This window comes from Ambystoma mexicanum, chromosome 1p (genome assembly GCF_040938575.1).
Source record: "Ambystoma mexicanum isolate Mex_15411 chromosome 1p, UKY_AmexF1_1, whole genome shotgun sequence".
NCBI lineage: Eukaryota > Metazoa > Chordata > Amphibia > Caudata > Ambystomatidae > Ambystoma > Ambystoma mexicanum.
This window is the reverse complement of record NC_090921.1, coordinates 113,031,662-113,054,981: the sequence shown is the minus strand read 5'-3', so window position 1 is coordinate 113,054,981 and position 23,320 is coordinate 113,031,662. Positions and strand designations below refer to the sequence as shown.

The 23,320-nt window shown below is 44.9% G+C and overlaps 1 protein-coding gene across 2 annotated transcripts in view; it reads right to left on the bottom strand.

The window, feature by feature from the left end:
• The window catches only part of LOC138566825 (diamine acetyltransferase 1-like), a 355,000-nt gene that overhangs the window by 167,662 nt on the left and 164,018 nt on the right, over positions 1-23,320 (bottom strand). For both annotated transcript variants that reach the window (XM_069644517.1, XM_069644511.1), the window contains exon 3: positions 315-366. In XM_069644517.1, coding sequence (XP_069500618.1) covers positions 315-366 — 52 coding nt within the window. The remainder of the gene's footprint in view (positions 1-314; positions 367-23,320) is intronic.

Sequence of the window (23,320 nt, the reverse complement as noted above, 5' to 3'; positions counted from 1 at the left end):
AGTTGGCTTTTGGGCACGGGATCTGGCGACCCCTGCTATAAACCAGCTCAATACTACTTATTGTATCAGCCTTGAGAAAGAGAAAGGTTCAGTCGGCTTGTAGGGATTCAACCCTATGCTCTCAGGTTACAAAAAGCTCTATGCAGACGTGCTTAATCCCTCGAGATGGAAACCATACCTAGAAATAGAATTAAGATTATGCATGAGATAGAAATTGTTCCTGGCTTTGCGACAAGACCATCAAATCCACAGACTGTCTAGCCAACCAACAACCAACTCCACCGTTTAGAAGCTGTACTTTAAAGCTGGCTCACCTTTTTCTGTTATGACCACTTGATGGGCTAATGCATAATGTCCTGCCATGTCCTGAAATTAAAGAGATTGGGTCAAATTAAACAATAACTCCTCTTGTAAATTTGAAGCACTTATTAGAAAGTCGTGCATACATTGCTGCATAAGACCAAGCCTGTCTCTCTATGGCATAGGATGCCTCCCAGGTCTTCAGTTTTCATCTATTAAAAGAAAAGAACCCTCTGGTATTGTTGCAAAATGGGGTCCGCGCGACCCGCGTCCCGCTGCACAGCAGTGCTTCAAAGGAAATGTTTCTGTCAACTGCAACACAATGCCCAGTTACAGCAGTTCTTTATCACAAGAGAATGGAATCTAGTGCTTCTTCTGATACTTATTCTTCAATTGTGAGCTTTTTTGTCTCAAGAATGTTTACTTTATTAAACCTTCTTTACCTTTTCTTTTAGCACCAGCCATTATTCAGCATTTTCCCCACTGCTATTTGGTGCACTTGCATTTTGTATTTGAATTTATTTGAAGAAAAGGGGTGTCAATTTCAATCATATGTGACTAACAACACCTGTAGATGGCGGAGACATTCCCAAGGAAGGCCGCAGGCCCATAGCACAGAAATGAGAACAAGCAGTGAGCCAGTGTATGCGGGTGTGAAGAAAGTGAAACACAGACCAGGGAAAAAACGAAAATAAACAAAAAAGAAAAAATTAGAAACAGATGACTTACATAGGTTGCATTAACCTGGGGGAAACGGGTTTCAAGCTAAAGAGGAGTACTGTACAAATATACAAAATGACATTATTATGATTTACTGGTGGGAGTTGTGGGGTAAGGTGTAGAGGATGGAGGGTGCTTTCTCTTGGGCAAGTAAGTTTGTTTGTTTGTTTTATTCGTATTTATATAGCGCACAACAGCCCGAGGACATCGTGGCACTTGTTACAGTACAAAGCTTAGTTACTTAGTTACATGGTAGGTGAAGTTGAAGTTGATTTGTTTTACTGGAATGGGCAATGGGTACAACGTAACTGGGTAACTGAGAGAAAGAGCCGGAAGATAGAGGAGGCCGGGAGGACGTGGGACAGTGAAGTTGAGGGCAGAGGATGAGGACAGGGACTGAGATGGTAGGCAGAGATACAGTGAATATGTATTGAGGAGCAAAAACTTAAAAAAGAGAGCTATTGTGCATGCAGAGCCAACCAGCGTGGGTCTAGTAGGTAGAAGAGAGGTGGGATCTGGCTATGCTGTAGAGAGTGTGGGTAGCGAAGTTGAAGACTTTGTCTAGCGGGAGGAGGAGTAGAGAAGAAGGCCCAGGGGAGGGAGACCAAGGAGCAGGCACCTACAGTGGTCTGGTTTGCTTAGAACGAGGGTGGAGATTAGAGTCTTTGTAGAGTGGTGAGTAAGCAATGGACGCATTTTATGAAGGTTGAAAAGGTTAATATGAGCCGCAGAGGGGGTTGCAGTGAATTGTTGCAGTCTGAAGTCGCTATCAAAGGGCTATGCTAAAGTGGTAAGCCTTGGGAGAGGGAGCAAGAAGGTCAGGTGGGAAGGAAATGTGATAGGGGATGGAATTGTAAGCCGGGAGAAAGATGACTTCTGCTTTTGAAGAGTTTAGCGTGAGTGATATGATAGGTTATTTATAACGCGCTTAATACCCAGAGGTTTCTAAGCGCACGCCCAGGGATCAAACCTGTGGTGCTCCGGGCCTTGTTGCTTCCAAAGCGAGCACGTTGCCCCTGAGCTATCCTCCCACGACAAAGTGATTGGAGAGCCATCCAGTGAAGGACTGCAGTGTGGCATTTGCAGTGGAGTCCAAAGCCAAAGGATGCGATTAGTCTTCCTAGGGCTGGGGTATGAATAGAGGGTGAAGCATGAATGCGCGCCCATATAGGGCACTAGGGAAGAGCCCCCTCTCCCTTCATTTGCAGGACCCTATAGGTCCATAAAGTCAATTTAACATTAGAAAGAAAAGTATTTGCATTTTGGAGAGAGTAATTGTAACTCACTCTAATGCAAAAGTAGTGTTTGTATTTGCATAGTAAGTACAAGTCGTTAAATTCCTTGCAAATGCAAAGACTAGTGGTGCCCCTTCTGACCTTCATAGCACTTTACATGACTGAAGGCCGGCACATACAAAGCCCATGCCTTCACCCATGTAGAGCTCTCTGAAAGCATTATTGAGACCATGGTACCACCTATAGTCTCAATAATGGTTCTGGGGCACTGGAAAATCCGGTGCATGAAGCATGCTGAAGGCCTCTTCCCCCTCCCTCTGCCTGCCTGTCTCAGGCCTGAGGTGGGGTCAGAATGATCCAAGAAAAAGCAGAAGGAGCGGGGAAGGGTGTGTCCTGAACCCTGACCCTCTTCCTCCAGCATGATGACGTTGGGAGGAAGAGGGGAGGCCATGCTGAAGTATAGTCCAGGTAAAGTTGTGTATGTATGATTTGTGTTGTATGTGTTTGTGTGATTGCATGAGTGTGAGAGAGTTTATTTGAAAAGGAAGTGTGCATGTGAGTGTGTTTGCGTGAGTAAGTGTGAGTGAGAATTGACTGTGAATGGCTGGAAGCGTGTTTGAATGACTGATTGAGAGCAGCTGTATGGGTGCGTGACTGCTTGTATGAAGCTACGTCTGTATGCAATAATGGGGCATGGCGGGGGGGGGGGGCATTGGTGCACACAGCCTAACGTCTTTGTAAAATGCCATTACATGTTTTCTTACTATGGTAAAGGTGTTAAGGGCAAACCCAGCGTAATGAGAAATCTTACATGGGGGCATCTGTGTAGTAAGCATGCCACAATAGGAAAACATGTGCTTGCAGCACCCACGTTTTCTTACTGTGGCATGGCATTGTTTTACTGGGTGTCAAGGGAAAAGGCAGCATGAGTGTTCCTATGTGCTACAGGCCCACATTGCTGGGCCAGTGTGGACATATTTATGGGGGGGCATGTGTGCAGTAAGCATGCCACAATAGGAAAACATGTACTTGCAGCACCCACGTTTTCTTACTGTGGCATGGCATTGTTTTACTGGGTGTCAAGGGAAAAGGCAGCATGAATGTTCCTATGTGCTACAGGCCCACATTGCTGGGCCAGTGTGGACATATTTATGGGGGGGCATGTGTGCAGTAAGCATGCCACAATAGGAAAACATGTACTTGCAGCACCCACGTTTTCTTACTGTGGCATGGCATTGTTTTACTGGGTGTCAAGGGAAAAGGCAGCATGAGTGTTCCTATGTGCTACAGGCCCACTTTGCTGGGCCAGTGTGGACATATTTATGGGGGGCATGTGTGCAGTAAGCATGCCACAATAGGAAAACATGTACTTGCAGCACCCACGTTTTCTTACTGTGGCATGGCATTGTTTTACTGGGTGTCAGGGGAAAAGGCAGCATGAGTGTTCCTATGTGCTACAGGCCCACATTGCTGAGCCAGTGTGGACATATGTATGGGGGGGGCATGTGTGCAGTAAGCATGCCACAATAGGAAAACATGTACTTGCAGCAAACACATGTGTTCTTACTGTGGCATGGCATTGTTTTACTGGGTGTCAAGGGAAAAGGCAGCATGAGTGTTCCTATGTGCTACAGGCCCACATTGCTGGGCCAGTATGGACATATTTATGGGGGGCATGTGTGCAGTAAGCATGCCACAATAGGAAAACATGTACTTGCAGCACCCAAGTTTTCTTACTGTGGCATGGCATTGTTTTACTGGGTGTCAAGGGAAAAGGCAGCATGAGTGTTCCTATGTGCTACAGGCCCACATTGCTGGGCCAGTATGGACATATTTATGGGGGGCATGTGTGCAGTAAGCATGCCACAATAGGAAAACATGTACTTGCAGCACCCACGTTTTCTTACTGTGTCATGGCATTGTTTTACTGGGTGTCAAGGGAAAAGGCAGCATGAGTGTTCCTATGTGCTACAGCCCCACATTGCTGGGCCAGTATGGACATATTTATGGGGGGCATGTGTGCAGTAAGCATGCCACAATAGGAAAACATGTACTTGCAGCACCCAAGTTTTCTTACTGTGGCATGGCATTGTTTTACTGGGTGTCAAGGGAAAAGGCAGCATGAGTGTTCCTATGTGCTACAGGCCCACATTGCTGGGCCAGTATGGACATATTTATGGGGGGCATGTGTGCAGTAAGCATGCCACAATAGGAAAACATGTACTTGCAGCACCCACGTTTTCTTACTGTGGCATGGCATTGTTTTACTGGGTGTCAAGGGAAAAGGCAGCATGAGTGTTCCTATGTGCTACAGGCCCACATTGCTGGGCCAGTATGGACATATTTATGGGGGGCATGTGTGCAGTAAGCATGCCACAATAAGAAAACATGTACTTGCAGCACCCACGTTTTCTTACTGTGGCATGGCATTGTTTTACTGGGTGTCAAGGGAAAAGGCAGCATGAGTGTTCCTATGTGCTACAGGCCCACATTGCTGGGCCAGTATGGACATATTTATGGGGGGAGCATGTGTGCAGTAAGCATGCCACAATAGGAAAACATGTACTTGCAGCACCCAAGTTTTCTTAATGTGGCATGGCATTGTTTTACTGGGTGTCAAGGGAAAAGGCAGCATGAGTGTTCCTATGTGCTACAGGCCCACATTGCTGGGCCAGTGTGGACATATTTATGGGGGGCATGTGTGCAGTAAGCATGCCACAATAGGAAAACATTTACTTGCAGCAAACACATGTTTTCTGACTGGGGCATGGCATTATTTATTTATTTATTTGTATTAATTAATTTGATTCAGTTGCAAATGCAACTTTACAAATACTAATTCTTTCAAATTAAAACAGGTACAATGTTTCCACATCATTATTTAAAATTGCAATTTTTCACAACATTTTGCGAGGCATCCGCACAAGGCGTCCGCAATTGGTTTCCACACTATATACATGAATATACATTCATCTAATCACTGTATTTCTAGCTATACATTTAAAATGCAATAACCTTTTTAGTGTTTGCCTGTTGGTTTTACAGCAGTGTATATTGTCCCATTTCTCTTAGTTATCAAATGGTCTTATTTGGATATTCGTCTAGCCGTATTCTATCCAAGTATCTAATAATAGCTATATTCAGAGACATGTGTTGTGCATTGCACATTTTCAACCATACAGGGCTCATAGTTTATTGTTGATAGTCACCAAAACATTTCGAAAAGTATTCTTTACTTAAATTGGCAAGGGCTAGAAATTCACACATTATGCGTTTTAAAATGTCAATCTTTATGTAATTTTTGCAATATCTGCATGTCATATTTAATTTCTTATCTTTGTTCCATGTAGCCTGTCTCGCTCTAGTTGGCCACAAATCGAATCGAAATCTCATGATTTTCGTTCAATAATGCACGTCAGGATACCTTGTTAAGTACTAAGCGATGTCATGGATTCTTTTTTATCCAAAATTACCCGTTTTGATATTTTTTACATTCTGATATGGTTTTTATCCAATCTGTCAGCCAATATTTCTGTTTGTCATTGCTTATGTCAGCCTCTTCCATTGCTATCCAGCACTCTATTTTCCAAAGGTTTAACATGTCTGCTCCCTCTTCTACAAAAGCTTGAGAAATAGTGCTGATCACCGTAGATTCATACCGGTTTATGTTTCTGCATTTTTCATATATTAAAAGCGCATTCCAATTGACAACTGCTCTCAAAGATGTCAAGCCTAACTCATAACGCTTTAAAGCCATAGGGAAGCTTTTTGGGAGGCCTAGAATCTGTTTCCAATACAGTCCCTCCAAGTATGTCAATTGGGATGGTCCGTGGCTAGTTTGCTTACTGCTCCATATGTGGTATACAAAGGGAGAGCTGACCTGCCCACACGGGTTATTACACACACTATTAATTTACGTGTGATTACTTTAGTACAGACAAGGCTCATGAATAATTAGCCATCAACGGCAATAAATGTAGAACCCAAGAAAGTGCTCTGGATATACCACTGAGTCGATATCTCTGGCTACCCCATTAAAAAGCAATTTCACTAATCTGTAGCAGGAAAACAATGATTCTGATGGACTACTGTTATGACTTGGTAGCCATTTTTAATTTAAGAAGTTTTTTGACAAAAATCATTTTTTTCAAGAAAGTTACTGCACAGATTGTGCTCGCAAACAATCATCAACAAATGGTGTACAATATAAATGTTCACCAGACAATGGTGTATATACATACAGATTCAACAAAAGAACAATTTTGAATGGAACCCATTTCAAACATATATTTCTAAATGTATAATTTATGCAAAGCATACAACATAACATAAAATAAAATATCAAATACCCACACAACTAGAGATGGAACACTAGTTCTGTACACCTGCAAAGTGGGGCAGACTTATTCCGCCATGGTTGTGTGAGGTATAGAAAAGCAAATTAATTTGCCACCCACAGGAGTCTAGTTGCTTTCGAGCTGGTTTGTAAAACAAGTGTAAAGTCTTGTGGTCCGGAAACCAGACTGTTTCTAATCTGAAACCAGTTCCAAAGATGAAGAGATAGTCTTCTTGGTGACTCAGGGGATCAATTAATGAGTGCTGTGGGTGTGTAGAGACCAATCCTAGGTCACCGTCGGTAGATGTATGTAGGTTTAGAGGTGGGCCGCAATAGAATGACGTGTCCAAAAGATGTTTCGGCGGGCAGTAAAGGCTACCTTCATCTGGACCTACGGATGTCGGTCTTGAGAAGGGATGCTCCTGTTGTCAATGGGAAGAGGTAATGCCCCGAACGTAACGTGCAGAGGCCCTCAGGGGAGCTAGTACCAAGGTTCACAGGGTCCCCACCAAATGTGACAGCTGGAATTACTTTTTGCCTGTAATACGTTAAGAAAACGGAATAGATGAACATTTGCCCTATTTTTTCTGTATGCACTTAGCTTGTGAGCATAGCATGTCCAGCTTACGCTTCACTTCTTGTTTATATGGTGTATCAGTCTTGCTGTCATTTAGATTCGTACCCAAGCATACGTTTTTATTACCACCAATAGTCCAAAGTTTAATCACTTTATTTGATGAAGTTTTACTAGCTCCAATGATCAGTATATTTGATTTTTGTATATTTATTTGTAGGTTATTTACATTTGCGTGATTTTCTAGAGCATGCAAAGACCTATGCAGACCAATTGGTGTTTGGTCTAGTATTATGGGATCATCTGCATATAAGAGATTCCCCACAGTATATTTATTAATTTTGGGAGGAAAAGATCTTACTTTTTGCAGATATTCATTGACATCTCGAATATAAAAATTGAAAAGCGTTGCCGCCAGCAAGCATCCTTGTTTAAGGCTGACGTTTTGCAGGTATTGATCTTGTTAATAGTACCTCTCTATTCAGTTTTACTTGAATTGTCGTTCCTGAATAAAATTGCTGGATTAAGGTGAGTAGATAAGTAGTGCAGCCCACAGCTCTTATTTTATTCCATAATATAGGGCGTGAGACATTATCAAAAGCCTGTTTATAGTCTATGAAGGCTGTATAAACAGGCTGTTTTCTCTTTCTCGCTTGGTGTTTTAGGGCTTGAACTATCATAAGATTTGGTGCTGTTCCAACTCCCTTAATGAACGCAGCTTGTTTTGGATCTAATAGGTTGTTGTCTTTTCACCATCTATTAAGAGCATTTAGGAGGAGTTTGGCCCTTATTTTGCCTGCAAAATCTATTAAAGCTAACGGTCTTTAATTGGTGGGATTTAATCTGTCACCTTTTTTATAGACAGGAAAAATAATTGATTGTTTCCAGGATTCTGGAATGTATACTGTCTCCTCTATATGTTGGTATATCTGTTTCAGTATCATCGACCATTTTTCAAAGAAATGTTTCTCTGATGGTGTATATTTTGGACAGCTCTCCCAATCCTGCGTTTTATTATAGAGTAAGAAGGTGTAATGGTGTAGTGTGCAACCCATCCCTCTTCACCAATACTGCTTAGGATATGCGAGAACCTGTCTGTTCTCGCACCATCTTTTAAGAGGGTCCAGATCTTGGCACTAGATTTTGTGGATATTGCTCTTAACATACATTCATTTTCATTTTATGTTTTTTGTATCTTGTCATGTTTTATGACATTTTTATATTTTGTATGCATGTTGGTACGCTCTTTATTCTACTCTTTGCTGGTTTTCACCTCAATTTGTCGAATTGTTTTTTTTTTTGCTGCTCTTTTGGCTTTGATCACAGGGTCATAGGGTATAACGGCTCTTTCAGTTGCCCTGTTGTTCTCATCTGTTGGGTTTTTTTAAAGTGCAAAGAGCGTTGACATAGTCTGCTTCTTTGAGCTGAGTCAGATTTATCAGGAGTTTATGAAGTTTCACATTCATCCATTTTATTCTATTAAGACATTTGGTTCAGCCCAAGATGTTGATTATAATAATTTTTAACAGGGTTTGCATTCGTTAAACAAGTTATGGTGAGGATGCTGTGATCGCTCATTTTTGTAGGAATTATAGTAACTTTCTCTACTATATCTTGATGTCTCTTAGATATGAACGCATAATTTATTTCTCCAAGACGGTTGGGGGGCACGTCACCCTGCACACATCCATTGAGCATTGTCATATTTCGATCGCTCATTAAGTTCATCCATTTTGCTGTCTGTGAAGATGTCCGTTTCTTGCCCTTTGGTATGCAATGCGTATTCAAATCTCCCTCAATCAGGGTCATGCACATACTTAGATCTTAGTCGAATTTTTCGAGTAAACCAATGACCAGATCTAGAAAATCGTCTTCCAATATATTTGCTGGGTTCCACTAGGCAATCGCCACAGCTGGTGCCATAGGATGTTCAGGATCTGTAATTTCGTATTTTAACATTTGTAAGCTAGGGTGAGGGCTCGTCCATTGAGTGAGTCTCCCTGGTGCATTCATTTTGAGTGCAGCTACTAATCCCATCATTGGTCTTCCTTTGGGAGGTTGTAAAGCTGGGACCCAGCAAATCTGGTGGTTTGGCCAAATAGGAGGGGAAGTCATCCACGTCTCCTTCAGCAATATTAAGTCATAGTTTTTTAAAAGGTTATCACTCTCTGATTGCGTCAAGTGCATATAGCCGCCTCTGGTATTCCAGATGGATATTTTCATGTTTGAATGCTGTTGACCGTTTGCAATCTTTTCTGGTTGTTCATGGGTGATTTCTGTCACTGCTTTTGTTAACCAAGCCCATTTAGTAGTTTTATTAACAGAGTATGCAGGAGTCACATTCTCATAAAATACGTTGTGTTTCAAGTTAACCATTGGGCCTTTACAGTGGACCAACAGTGGCATGTATTTGGTGATAGGACATGGGAGTACTTCTCTGCTATGAGTAAATTCTATGTCATAACCGAAGGCTCACATTATGCTTCTCTTCCTTCTTTCACCATAAAAAGAGCTCAGCAGCAAGTTTCTAATGCACCCAAAAAAACTAGATTAAGACATCTATACATACTCAGGGTGCAGAAAACATACAATAACAACATTAAACTGAAGAAGTAACATTACATAATTTCCAGTCCACAGTGAACAGTCATTGAAAATAAGAAACTCCATTTCCCAGCAAGCTAGGTCCAAGTTCATGGAAGGTCACTAAAGATGTGACACCAGTCCTCCAATAACAGTAGGTAAACCCCTCCAAATAGGTGCCAGTAGTGAAACTCCTCCTCTGTCTTTTCTGCTCATAGCAAGAGATAAGTCCATTTCATTCTATTATATCTGACTAGTTATTTTATCTAGTTAAATGAGCATATTTACATTAGACCTTTATACTGCTTTACATATGTTATGACTAACATATTTCACGTTGTGCCCTTTACCGTAAAGATGTTTATTTACATTGCGCTTTCTGCGTAGCTCGTATTATACTGCTTTTGTTAAGCTAGAGAACGTTGAAGCGTTTAATTACGCTGCGCATTCGCGTACTCCGTGTTGCTTTCAACAGAACACGTTGTGTTTTTCTTTTCTTTCTTCATCTGACGGCAGCTCCTCACAGCCCGTCGGAAATTGCTTCCGCGTATCAGAGCTTCGCTCTGAGTTTGCCTCAGTGATTTCTAGTCCCTCGGGAGGCTCGCGGGTGCCTCCCCGCTCTCAGGTACATTCCGAGAGACAGGCTGAGGCCACGCAGAACGTATTGTATCAGGCGACATTGCGTGAGACGGCACAAGAGGGAGCCATTGCTTCCTCTTGATGCTATTCTCTACACTGGCGCTCGCACGATTATTTCCGTTGTTTTCCCAACGGATTTTACGAGCGCGGCAGCCATAGTGAGGATTTATCAATATTTCATTGTAATCTCCATATTTCTTTTAAAAAACTTTTAAAAAGGGGAATAAAAAGAATAATTCCTGGAACAATTAAGAGTGGGTTAGAGAGAAGGCTTTGAAATCACCAACTATATATATAAAAAAAAAGTGCATAAAGTTTATTATAATAACAGCTCAATACTCCCCCCAAGCTGATCAGGCCTGGTCAGAAGAGGAGGAGGTGTATGAATATAATGACGTGGCCATGAATTATAGTTTCAAGGGGGTTTTAGGATCCTCTGTGGAAAAATCGATACAGAAGCTGTCAGCGAGATGCTATTACCCATTCAACACCGTTTAGACAGCATGGAGGAGCATTTACAAACAGCGCCTCAGCTGGGAAAGAAGAGAACCCAGAAGAGAAAGCACCTGTCAGATGGGGGATGTATACTGTCTCGTTAGAGTAAGGACTCTTTTGCCCCCGCCTGAGCACGCCACAACTGCCATATCAAAAGCCTTTTCAAGGCTTCAAAAAAGCCTTTCTTACCAGGAAGGAAGCCCCTTCCAATATTTTACACTCTCACCCCGAGGTAGACAATGCGGGTGGCAGACCCTCAAGCCCGGAGGAAGACCAGCAGGGTGTTGATGATGACTATATTCAAGGGGAGTGCCACTATGATGACCAGACCCCCATATCCTCTGAGGTGGAAGAGCATACTGTAGGGTCTAGACCCTCTACCTCTGGGAATATGGCAGTCCCAATTCCCAAGCAGACATCCAGAAAACAGCCCACTCTTGAAGGTATGTTCACTTCGGAAGATTTAATCCATCCCAGATCAACTGACTGGGAACCGTCATCAAGGGCAACTGAATATATTAAGGCCAGACTTCGAGGTCCACTGGAAAAGGAAGTCATTCTGAGTGTCCTCGGCCAGAGACTACCGGCAAGGTGGCCATGAGTTGGACACTAAAATGATCACCTTCCTAGGGAAGAACGTTAAGGATCCAAAGAAAGGTATTGACCGTGCCTGGCGTTCATGTCAAAACAAGGTCCTTGACATCACGCGACCCCTGGCAAAAATTATGGATCTAGCCAAAGGGGCCATTGACACGGGCAATCCCATTGACCCCGCTATTCTCGCAGGTTGGTCCCAAAGAGCACTCTGCATGCTAGGGACTGCCAACTGTGCCATTTCTACGAAACGTAGAAAGAGCATTCTCCTCAAGATTGACCCTAAATTGGGGGAACTGGCAGACACCGAGTCTGGGCCAGCAGCCAGGGACTTTTATCCGGATATCCCTTTGTCAAAGAAATGTCAAAGTTTGTTGGTACCTTCACTGCCTTGGACAAGGCTCAAGCCTCTATTAAGAGAGTATTTGCATCCCAAATTTTCTACCAGGCCGGACGAGGTAGGGGTCGCTCCTACGGCCGATACTCTTTTGATAGGAGACCCCAACATGCAAGAGACCAACACAATTCCTGGCAAGATCTTTCAGAGACCTTCTTCCCTTCCAGCGGACGAGGAAGAGGACGCGGCTGGAGGAGAGCAGCCAGATATCCTGCTCAAAAGCCTACAGGTCAGTGCAACCGTAACAGCGCCCGCGCTACAGTCACCCATAGTGGGGAGAATATCTCTTTTTGCGTAGGCTTGGGACTCCTTATCAGGGGATGCCTGGATTTGAAACGCAGCGCAAGGTTTGCGCCTAGAGTTTTTTGCTCAGCCCTTCCAAGCGTATCGCCCCAACCAGATAGTTATGTCCGACGAGGATACAGCAGCGCTAAACAGCGAGGTGCTTCAGCTCCACCAGAAGCGGGCCATATGCCCGTGCTCGAGAGTGGGCATTTTTTTTCTGCCCCATATTCCTGGTTCACAGAAAACAAAAAGCATGTCCAGTATTAAATCCAGTAATAAATCTCAAGCCTTCGAACGAAGTCATAATATACCGGCATTTCAAAATGGAGGGCATTCACATGCTCAGAGACATCCTGAGGCCGGGAGACTGGCTGATTCGCCCAGACCTCAAGGACACCTATCTGGCAGTACCAATCCATCAGGGTGGGTACCCATCCATGAGGTTTGCTTGGAGAATCGATCTAATATAAAAGGTCAATCCATCCATCAGGGTGGGTACCCATCCATGAGGTTTACTTGGCAAGGTCAGGACTGGGAATGTACGAGCTTGCCCTTCGCACTCTCTTCGGCCCCCTGGGCATTTACCAAACTCCTACGGTCGGTCGTAGCTCATCTCAGAGGAAAAGGTGTCAGACAAATTATATACCTGGACGGCATCATCCTCATTGCTCAATCCCAGGCTCGTCTCACCATAGATCTCTTGCACAACCTTGGGTTTCTCATCAATTGGAAGAAATTGATTCTCTGCCCTTCCAGGAACCTAGAATTTCTGGGATTCATTGTGGGCACAAAAACCTCCCAACTCCATCTGCCTGCCGCCAAGATACACGCCACATGTCGGGTTATTGGCAGGCTTCTACAGAGGAATGTCATTGCCCTCTGGGAATTGGCGTGGATCATAGGCCTGCTGTCCTCATCCATACAGGCAATATTTCCCAGCCCCCTTCATTACCAGGAATCACAGAGGCTGGAAGGGCAACATCTCAGATGCAGCCTTTCCTACTCTCAACGTCTAACTCTATCAACACAGGCAAGGACGGAGCTCATCTGGTGGCTCACGCATATGGAGGCCTGGAACAGCCGGGCGATCTTTGGGTCCGCCCCGGACATAATAATAGAGTCGGGCTCCAGCCGTTCTGGCTGGGGAGCGACTCTCAGGAACTGGACATGCACATAAATTGCCTGGAACTACTAGCAGGCTCCTTCGGCGTGCGATCTTTCGCCAGAGACAGAGTGAGGTGCTGTATTTTACTCAAGATGGACAAGATTTCTGCAGTAAGATACATTAATCAACTGGGTGGCACCAAGTCAAGTCCGCTAGCGGAACTAGCCAAGGATTTTTGGCACTTCTGCCTGGAACATCACATTTCCGTTAAGGCAAAATAGCTTCCAGGTCTCAGAAACGTAGTCGCGGATTGGCACTCCCGCCACTCCACCGACTACATCGATTGGAGGCTCAGCAGAGAGGTCTTCTGCTAGCTTCAACAAGTATGGGGCCCCATGTCCAAGGATCTCTTTGCCTCCCGCCTCAACACCTAACTTCTGGAATTTTACAGCTGGAGACCAGATCCGGCAGCTGCTGCGACGGATGCATTCCTACAGCGGTGGACCGGGGGAACTCTTTATGTCTTTCCCCCCTTCACCATGATAGCGAGGACCATGGCAAAGGCGCGTCAGGAACAGGTGGAGCTTGTCCTCATAGCCCTGGTCTGGACATCTCAGACCTGGTATCCAGTTCTTCTGGAACTTTCTTCGGATTTTCCAATCCTTCTACCCCAGTCTCCAGATCTCCTAGCGGGTCAGGCGGGCCAACGCCACCCCCTTCTCCTCAGCGAGTCATTCATTCTGGCGGCCTGGAGGATTTCAGGTCAAGATGGAGAGTCCCAGGCATCTCTCTCAAGGCAGTTATTCTTATCGAAGAGAGCTGGGCCCCCGCTACCTACAAGAGGTACTCTAACTCCTGGAACGCCTGAACACGCTGGTGTTTGGACCGAGGGCTACCTCCGGACAAGGAAGCCATGTTACACATTTTATCGCTAGATAGAGGTCAAACTCTACCATAGTTTGTGTATGTTAAGAGGTGGTTAATTGCACTAAATCTGGAGAGTATTTTGCAAAACCAGGAAGAGATCAATAGTGAAAGCAAAGGTGTTGTAAAGAAAGCGGCTATATTGCAATCAAGGATGAGTATGGAGAGTATGTGTCTCCAATTTCTACCGTGCATGCTATACCAACGCAACAAGCCAGAGTTTGGGGTCGAGGAGTACCTTTCTCTCACTGTTACACTCCCCTGGTATCCATGGGGATGCCACACAGCCCTGGTTGGATGATTTGCACTCTCAAACCCTCTCCCGGTCCCTTGGTAAAGGCCTCTGGTTTAAGATCGGTCTGCAAGATAGGAGAGCTGGATTCAATACCAGATTGTCTTTATGTTTTCCCGCCTCCCTTGGCCTCAACTCCTTCCTCCCCCTTGGGCCTTCTCCTCACCTTAATATTGTAAAAGGTGGATTCTCCATCCTGCTCCTCGTGGCAGGGGCACATAGATGTGGGGGGCGAGCAGCGACCAAGTTACTTCCTTGGTGCAAGCCCCCCTGTGGGAATCCAGGCCTGCTGCGACTCCGTAGGTTTGCTGCTTTACAGTCTTTATATGCAGTTCTTATGTTCCTCTTAGTTCGAATAATAATGTCTTGCTTCTTTCCTTTTAGGTATGGAAAGGTATTTTGGTGTTGTCATGCAGTTTGAAGATGAGCGTGAGCCGGTAAGCGAAAGCGCGGTTTGCGCAATGCTGTCCGGTGAGTAATGCGCGTTGCGCGGTGCTGTTTCGCCTTTTATATTGCTAACCTGTGTCTTTTCTCTCCTTGCAGGTTGCGATGTTCCTCGCCGAGCGACGTAATGTTCCAGCAATGATACTGACCAGGAGATGACTACCCAGGTAAGAATTGTGTGGCTTTCTTCATTCGGGAGGAAACGTGAGTAAACGCTTACTAATGCTGTCTTTCTTTCTCCTCTTTCCAGGTTATGGTATTCCAGGATGCATGCAGTGCCGGATGATGGAGTTCGTACCTTCAGGTTTTAAGGGCTTTGACCTGGCCCTAACTGGAAGGCTGACTTGTAAGTGAGGGCCAGGGGCAAGGGTCATGACACTCACCTCTCGCACCTGTCGCTACCACCTCTTCAATATTTGCAATGTCCACTCCTCTCTCACCTTCCATGCTACTAAACTTTTAATCTCCTCTCTTATCTTCTCTCGCCTCTTCCATTGCTCCTCTTTTCTCTTTGGACTACCTGCTTCTCATCTTGCCCCCCCTCAAATCTATCTACCATTCAGCTGTCCGTACCCTCTGTCTCCTTACCCCTCAGGACTCCATTTCTTCTTCGCTTTCCTTTCTTGACTGGCTTCCCTTTCACTCCCAACTTAAATTTAATTTCCTCTGTCTAGTCTTTAAATCTTTCCATAATCTTGCTCCTCCTTATCTCTTCTCTCTCCTCTCTTTCTACACTCCTTCCCGCTCCCTTCGTTCAGCTGACCACTTCCTGCTCACCATCCCTCCTTCCCCATGTGCCTCCTCCCATTTTTGCCCCTTTCAGCTCCTAGCCCCCCTGCACTGGAACTCCTTACCTCTCTCAATCCACGCTGTACCTACCTTTTCCTCCTTCCGCATTTCTCTGAAATCTCTCCTTCTCCACTCCCCGCCATGAAACCCTCCCTTCCCCTCCTCTCATTCTCTTCCTTCCCTCGAATCTTCCCTATGATCCTCTCTCTTCACTCCCCCTTCCCTTTACCCTCCCTCCTTTTCACCCTATACCCCTTCTGTTTCCCTCCTCCTTCCCTTCCTCATTCCTTCCCTCTCCCCTCACAGATTCATTGCTCTACTTACTGTTTTATTGGTTTGATTCATGATTGTAAATTGCTTCTACTGTTATAATGTTCTATGTATACTGTTGTCATAATGTAAAGCGCTTTGTATTAAAGCGCTATATAAACACCAATACAATACAATACCTTGATATAATATCACCACCCTAAGCGAGATCACTCCACATTAAATATAGGATGAACACGCAGAGGGTGGCCAGGTTCATAAGAAATTGGCAAGGTTTTAAACTTGTCCAACCTATGGTATAGGAGAAGAGACCATTATGCATTTTATGTCGTTTGTGAAGGTTATAAAGCGCTCGGAGGCACATACTTGTTGTCAATATACAGAATTCCGGGTATTAGGCGTGCAGAGGAAGCATTGAATTATAGTAAAGCTGAAGATTTTAATGTTGTTTATCTTACAGCCAATTATATACACCTAGCTTATATCAGGAGATCCTGGTTGATAAAATACTCGTCAGCACTATAATTGTAATTTACTTGAACTTGGATAATCTAGTGCATATGATTTAGCCGTGTTGTATAGACGGCCCCTGTTTTATGACAGAATTAATTTGTAAATAGAATTGTGTGTTCCTTTTTAATAATGTTATTAACTTGTATTAGTGGTTTCATTGGGTGTGTTGTGTTATTGTTGCTATGGTTTTATACTGAATAAAGCTGCTGCTGATGATGAAATAGATAAGAAATATATGCATCTTTATCACCAATTACTCCTTGTTGATATCCCGGTAGTTTCTCTAAAGAGGGGTTAAGGTACGAGACCAGACCCACATCGTCTCCACAAAAATTGATTTGGGGGTATCCAAATGCATTAACCAGCCCTGATGTAAAGGACCTTTTTCGGACTTATAAGGCCTCGTTCCGCTCAACTATTCTAAGGAAACCCTCTAACGACATTGTACTTCTTTAACAAATGGGCACTCTCATATTAAAATGAAAATAATTGCAAATAAAATGTGACAAACAAGAAAAAGCATTGAACCTCCATTACTAAAGCTTACATTGGCCATTCAAGTATAGCTGCAATCTTCTTAGTGTCATTGGCCAGTGCAGAAGTACAAGATGTCTAAACCAAGCATTCCGTAGACTCTCAAACTCACACTTTTCATGTTAGGCAGACAATCGGCAACCTCCCAAAAATGTAACTACACTACCTCTATTCAACTGCAACAGGGCAGAAATAAATCAAGATATATATGATCGCAATGATTTTGGACAGTAGAAAAATTGAATCCATCGATCATTGACATTTTCACAAAACATTCCATACCCAAATAACAGCACTGAATAAATGTACATTGCCAACAACGCTACCTTCCATTCGTCACCATAACAAATGTTTTGCTACTGACAACCAATCCACTTACATATTACCAGATTTCCCCAATCAATAGCAAAGGATAGCGATCATTAATGGTGTTTAATCCTTGATAATCCACAAAGGCCCTTCATTCAAGGGTCTCTTTGGACACACACTTAACAGTGTTCTATCAGAAGGTTTTAACAGAGCAATCAGCTCCTTCTGAAAACCGATTTGAAGATACTCCTTCAAAGTTTTTCTTTGTTTGAGACAGTGTATACACAAGACCAGGGCACAAAATGTGCACTCACCACTGGCCATTGACTAGTGCTAATTGACTTTTGGTGAGTATGAAATGGTGTGCTGTGTGTATATAAGTGTAGGATTTAGGAAGCAAGAACATGTTATGGCTTGCTTGTAGTTTTCAACTTCACTATTTTTTACCCGTGCATGAGACCAAAAGGAACTATTATGTTTGGCTCTAGATCAGTAACACAATCCTAATCCCAGTGTATAGGTACAGCTTTATTCTTTACTTTCAGATGTAGCTGATCTGCACAGTTACCTGAGGAAGTTGTCTGGATCAAGCAGCTCGCCCCACCCCCCTGCTATTCCTTGTGGTGTGTAGAAACGCATCAAACTTCACAGACATCACCATGCAGCATCTGGACTGAACACAGAGGTTCAGTATGCAGCGTAACCAAACCCCCGACAAGAGGATTGACAACGAGGCTGAATACATTTATTTACATGAAATTAATATCTATGAGATCTGACTTCAAGGATTGTTGCAGCAGAGCACAAGTGAAAACCAGCATTATGTCAAGTAGCAATATTCAGGGCAAAGTTGGAATTCCTGTACAGCAAAATCCAGAATGCTGGTAATAGACAGAGAGAGCTAGTGTTCTTGTTCTCTAACTTTATTGAGTCCAGCTGCATCTCAACAGCCTTAGAGGCATCAAAAAGTGAAGCTAATGTGTTTAACATATTTTGCATATATAAGATTAAATCAATTCAAGATATGATTGAACAGATGGTGGCTCAAGATAAAGCAAACGTGGATACTGGGTTGATAGTGTCTGACTCAAAGCCTGAATCACAGTTCACTCCCATCCGGTGTCGTCCGACACTATCATTAAACCCACACGAAAATCCTACAAATGACGTGTTATTTGTATTGCCCGCCTGTGTTGGCCAAGCCCAGGCTGCAGATATCATGCACTTTGTGACTACATTTACCAGCATTGAAATGTTCGAGCAAATCCTGCTTTTGAAAAAAAGACACTTGATCCCATTGATCTGAAAAACTACCATCCAGTGGCAGTCCTTCCCACCAATGATCCTGGAAAAAGTGGTGACCTCCCTATTACAAGATCATGGGTAGAAGGTTGCATTACTAGACACCCAAAATTCAGGGCTTTGACCCAGACATGGAATTGAGATAGCCTTGACAGCAGTCTCGGATGAGTTACTGATGCAGCATACTGTCCATTCTGGTGTTGCTGGATCTATCTGCAGCTTTCGATACTGTGGATCATGGCACCAATGACACACAAATGTACCTAAAATTGGGTAACTTTGAGGAATCTCTGTTGAGAATGGACTAATGTTTGGACGAAGTAGGACACTGGATGTCCTTGAATCGGAGACAGTTCAATCCAAACAAGACGAAAGTGGCTCTCTTTGGCTCCAAATATCTGCTGACCAAGAAAGCAAAATGCCCATCTACCCTGTTTGCTTTATGGTGTCAAATCTGAACTAAGCTTCCAAAATGAAGAACTCCTGTTGTGTCTGGCAAGCCAAAATTGGGTGTGATGGACAGGTGGGAGCTAAGCTAGAGTCATTATTTTACTCCTTGTGACTTCTGTGACTTGCTCTTCCGTACATCCCACAACAAGACCATGCTAATATAGTGGGGGCACTAATTCACTCTAGATTGGACTAAGGAAACTGCCTGTTAGCAGGTATCCCAAAGAGACAGCTGGATGAACTTTAAAGAGATCCAAACTCAGGAATCTGATACATTTTTAAAGTTACTCCTATTTCTGCTTTGCGCTGTTTTTTGCATTGGCGCCAATTAAATAAAGAATTGATTTAAAGATTTTGTGTATGGTTCTTTAGTGTCTACACCAGTGTTACCCAACTCCAGGCCTCGAAGGCCGGAATCCCGACCAGTTTTCAGGATATCCCTCATTAGTAGACAGTGGAGGGGGGTGGGGTTGGTGACGGCCTCCCAGTTGATGAGGAGGTTTGGAACGGAGTGGTTACCACACAGGGAAAGACACTGCTGCAGGTCTGCACGGAATGGGAGGTTGCCATCGTCTCTTGTGGGGAATCAGGTAAGTGTGCCCCCTGCATCCTCTTGCCCCCACCCCCAACCCACTTTTCCACATATTTAAGGACCCCCTCACACTGCTCACTTACCTTCTGTTGTTTTGTCCCTCCCTGGTGCCGGGAACAGGACTGTTCCGGGCACATATCTGTGCCGTAATTAGCCGCCATGGAAAGCAAGAAGGGGCTACGTGTAATCCCTTCCCCCTTTCATTCCAGCCATTTTGTTTTGAAAATGTTTTTCAATGGCCGCCATGGAAAGAGTAAAGGGACTGCATGTAGTTCCTTCTCCCTTTCCATCGTGGCCATTTTCTTTATTTCTTTTCACATTAAGTTCAATGGATGCCATGGAAAGGGAGAAGGGACTTCGTGTCGTCCCTTCCATGGCAGCCATTTTTTTTTCTTGCTTCGAGAATCATTTTCAATGCTGTTTCTTAGCTCGAGAAAAAAATGATATTAGTATCCAGGGTACTTATAGCAATAGAACCATTGGAGGGGCGCATTACCAGACCGGTAATGCCCCACTTCCTCTGATTCTTTTGCTTCGTTAATATTCATGAGAAAAAAATTGCATACATTTAGAACAAATGTATGCACAAATGTATCTCATGAATATGTATGAGGGATATCGTGAAAATCCAACATGTTTCAGGCCCTCGATGTTATGACACAAGGGCTCAGTATAGTAGTGGTGGCTTGACACGTTGTGAAGCAATTTAGGCTTTCTGACAATATACCCCTCAAGAGTACAAAAGGACAGATTGAGGTGAGTATTGCCTGAAAATATGCTACACCCTGGTACTGTAGCACCTGGCTGCAAGAAAAATTAACCAGAAATTAACATGTGGGTTAAGGCAATGGACTCTCCAAAGCAAGATACTGAACTGATACTCACAAACAAGATAATCAGACTGGGACTGAATAGTTCCAAGTTAGATTGGTGAGTACCTTGAAAACAAGGAAAGTAACTGTTACCAGGAGTACAGAAATAGCAAGAAAGTAAGAAACGAATAGACTTGTGCTTACAAAATGAGTGACCTGGATAGGTGTTGCGGGAGAATTGGAAATGGAGTGGCAGTCCGGGAAACACAATGTTTTGTTTTCCTATACCTGCCGGCACGAGGACGCCTAAAGAGTTAATTGATCCGGGCGCCGTTGTGCTGGTGACCGTTGATCCTTGCGCTGATGCGCCGATGTCCTTTGGTCCTTGCGCCGATGCGCGACAGTCCTGAATGTTCCAAAAGTGTCTTTGACAGTTCCAGAAAGAAGATATCAAACAGGTAAGACTCAAGAGATGAGATGTATGCAGTCCGTGGGTTTTCCGATTGTAACGACGAGCAGGTAAATCTTGTGAAATGAGATGACTGCAGTTCGTGGACGTTCCAGGTCTGGTTTGAGCAGGGAAAACTTGAGAGATTAGACGAATGCAGTCCGTGGCCGTTCCGGGTCTGGTATGAGCAGGTAAAGCTTGAGGGATTAGATGAATGCAGTCCGTGGCCGTTCCGGGTCTGGTATGAGCAGGTAAGACTTGAGGGATTAGACGAATGCAGTCCGTGGACGTTCCGGGTCGGGTTTGAGCAAGTAAGACTTGAGAGCAATGACAAGAAGGAAGCAAGGAAGGTCACAAGGTGGGCTGGGGATACAAGGAGCCAAGAAGACAAGGTACAAGGTACGTAGCTTTGAAAACAGACAAATTCAGAAGCGCCGCCGTGCGCAGGAGCGCGGCTTAATTACTGGTCACCTGACCGTACGCGCAGGACGGTGCCGTAGGCCTGAGTACCTACGCGAATACATGGCTGGCAGCGTTTCCATGGCAACCCATAGCGTTCTATAAAAGGATGTGCCAGAAACGATGCTTTTGTGGTCAGTTTGTTTCTCCTTGTGAGAGAGGGTATGCCCAGACGTGGGTCCCTTGCTCGCTGCACCACAGGGAACCAGGCTGCACCTCACTTAGGAGGTCCAACAAGGCCGAAACATGTCTGGGTTGCTTGGTTTTCTGTGCAGAGGGGACCTGGCATTGTAGTTCGGGCTGGGCTGCTACCTTCGGTGGCGGCAGCTGCTGACTGATTTGCAGATGGCTGGTCCCCTTTTGCAATGGCGCAGACGGGCTAAAAAACGGTGGTGTGGAAGGTTGGCCCAGAGCAATTGCCAGTGGTTTAGATTCATTCGAAACCTTCCACCCATCACTTTTGTGGTCAGTTTGTTTCTCCTTGTGAGAGAGGGTATGCCCAGACGTGGGTCCCTTGCACGCTGCGCCACAGGGAACCAGGCTGCACCTCACTGAGGAGGTCCAACAAGGCCGAAACATGTCTGGGGTTGCTTGGTTTTCTGTGCAGAGGGGACCTGGCCTAGCAGTTCTGGCTGGGCTGCTATCTTCGATGGCGGCAGCTGCTGACTGATTTGCACATGGCTGGTCCCCTTTTGCAATGGCGCAGACGGGCTAAAAAACGGTGGTGTGGAAGGTTGGCCCAGAGCAATTGCCAGTGGTTTAGATTCATTTGAAACCTTCCACCCATCACTTTTGTGGTCAGTTTCGTTCTCTTTGTGAGACAGGGTATGCCCAGACCTGGGTCCCTTGCTCGCTGCGCCACAGGGAACCAGGCTGCACCTCACTAAGGAGGTCCAACAAGGCCGAAACATGTCTGGGGTTGCTTGGTTTTCTGTGCAGAGGGGACCTGGCCTAGCAGTTCGGGCTGGGCTGCTACCTTCGGTGGCGGCAGCTCCTGACTGATTTGCACATGGCTGGTCCCCTTTTGCAATGGCGCAGACGGGCTAAAAAACGGTGGTGTGGAAGGTTGGCCCAGAGCAATTGCCAGTGGTTTAGATTCATTTGAAACCTTCCACCCATCACTTTTGTGGTCAGTTTGTTTCTCCTTGTGAGAGAGGGTATGCCCAGACATGGGTCCCTTGCTCGCTGCGCCACAGGGAACCAGGCTGCACCTCACTGAGGAGGTCCAACATGGCCGAAACATGTCTGGGGTTGCTTGGTTTTCTGTGCAGAGGGGACCTGGCCTAGCAGTTCGGGCTGGGCTGCTACCTTCGGTGGCGGCAGCTCCTGACTGATTTGCACATGGCTGGTCCCCTTTTGCAATGGCGCAGACGGGCTAAAAAACGGTGGTGTGGAAGGTTGGCCCAGAGCAATTGCCAGTGGTTTAGATTCATTTGAAACCTTCGACCCATCACTTTTGTGGTCAGTTTGTTTCTCCTTGTGAGAGAGGGTATGCCCAGACGTGGGTCCCTTGCTCGCTGCGCCACAGGGAACCAGGCTGCACCTCACTGAGGAGGTCCAACAAGGCCGAAACATGTCTGGGGTTGCTTGGTTTTCTGTGCAGAGGGGACCTGGCCTAGCAGTTCGGGCTGGGCTGCTACCTTCGGTGGCAGCAGCTGCTGACTGATTTGCACATGGCTGGTCCCCTTTTGCAATGGCGCAGACGGGCTAAAAAACGGTGGTGTGGAAGGTTGGCCCAGAGCAATTGCCAGTGGTTTAGATTCATTCAAAACCTTCCACCCATCACATTTGTGGCCAGAAACGATGCAGCACGGTTCTGAGGCTTAGCAGACCACCTTGATTTGGAACCAAAAACGTTTGCTCCCCTGGGGTTACTAGGTAGTTTGTTGTTGCGCAAGCTCCGTCTATGTTTACCCAAC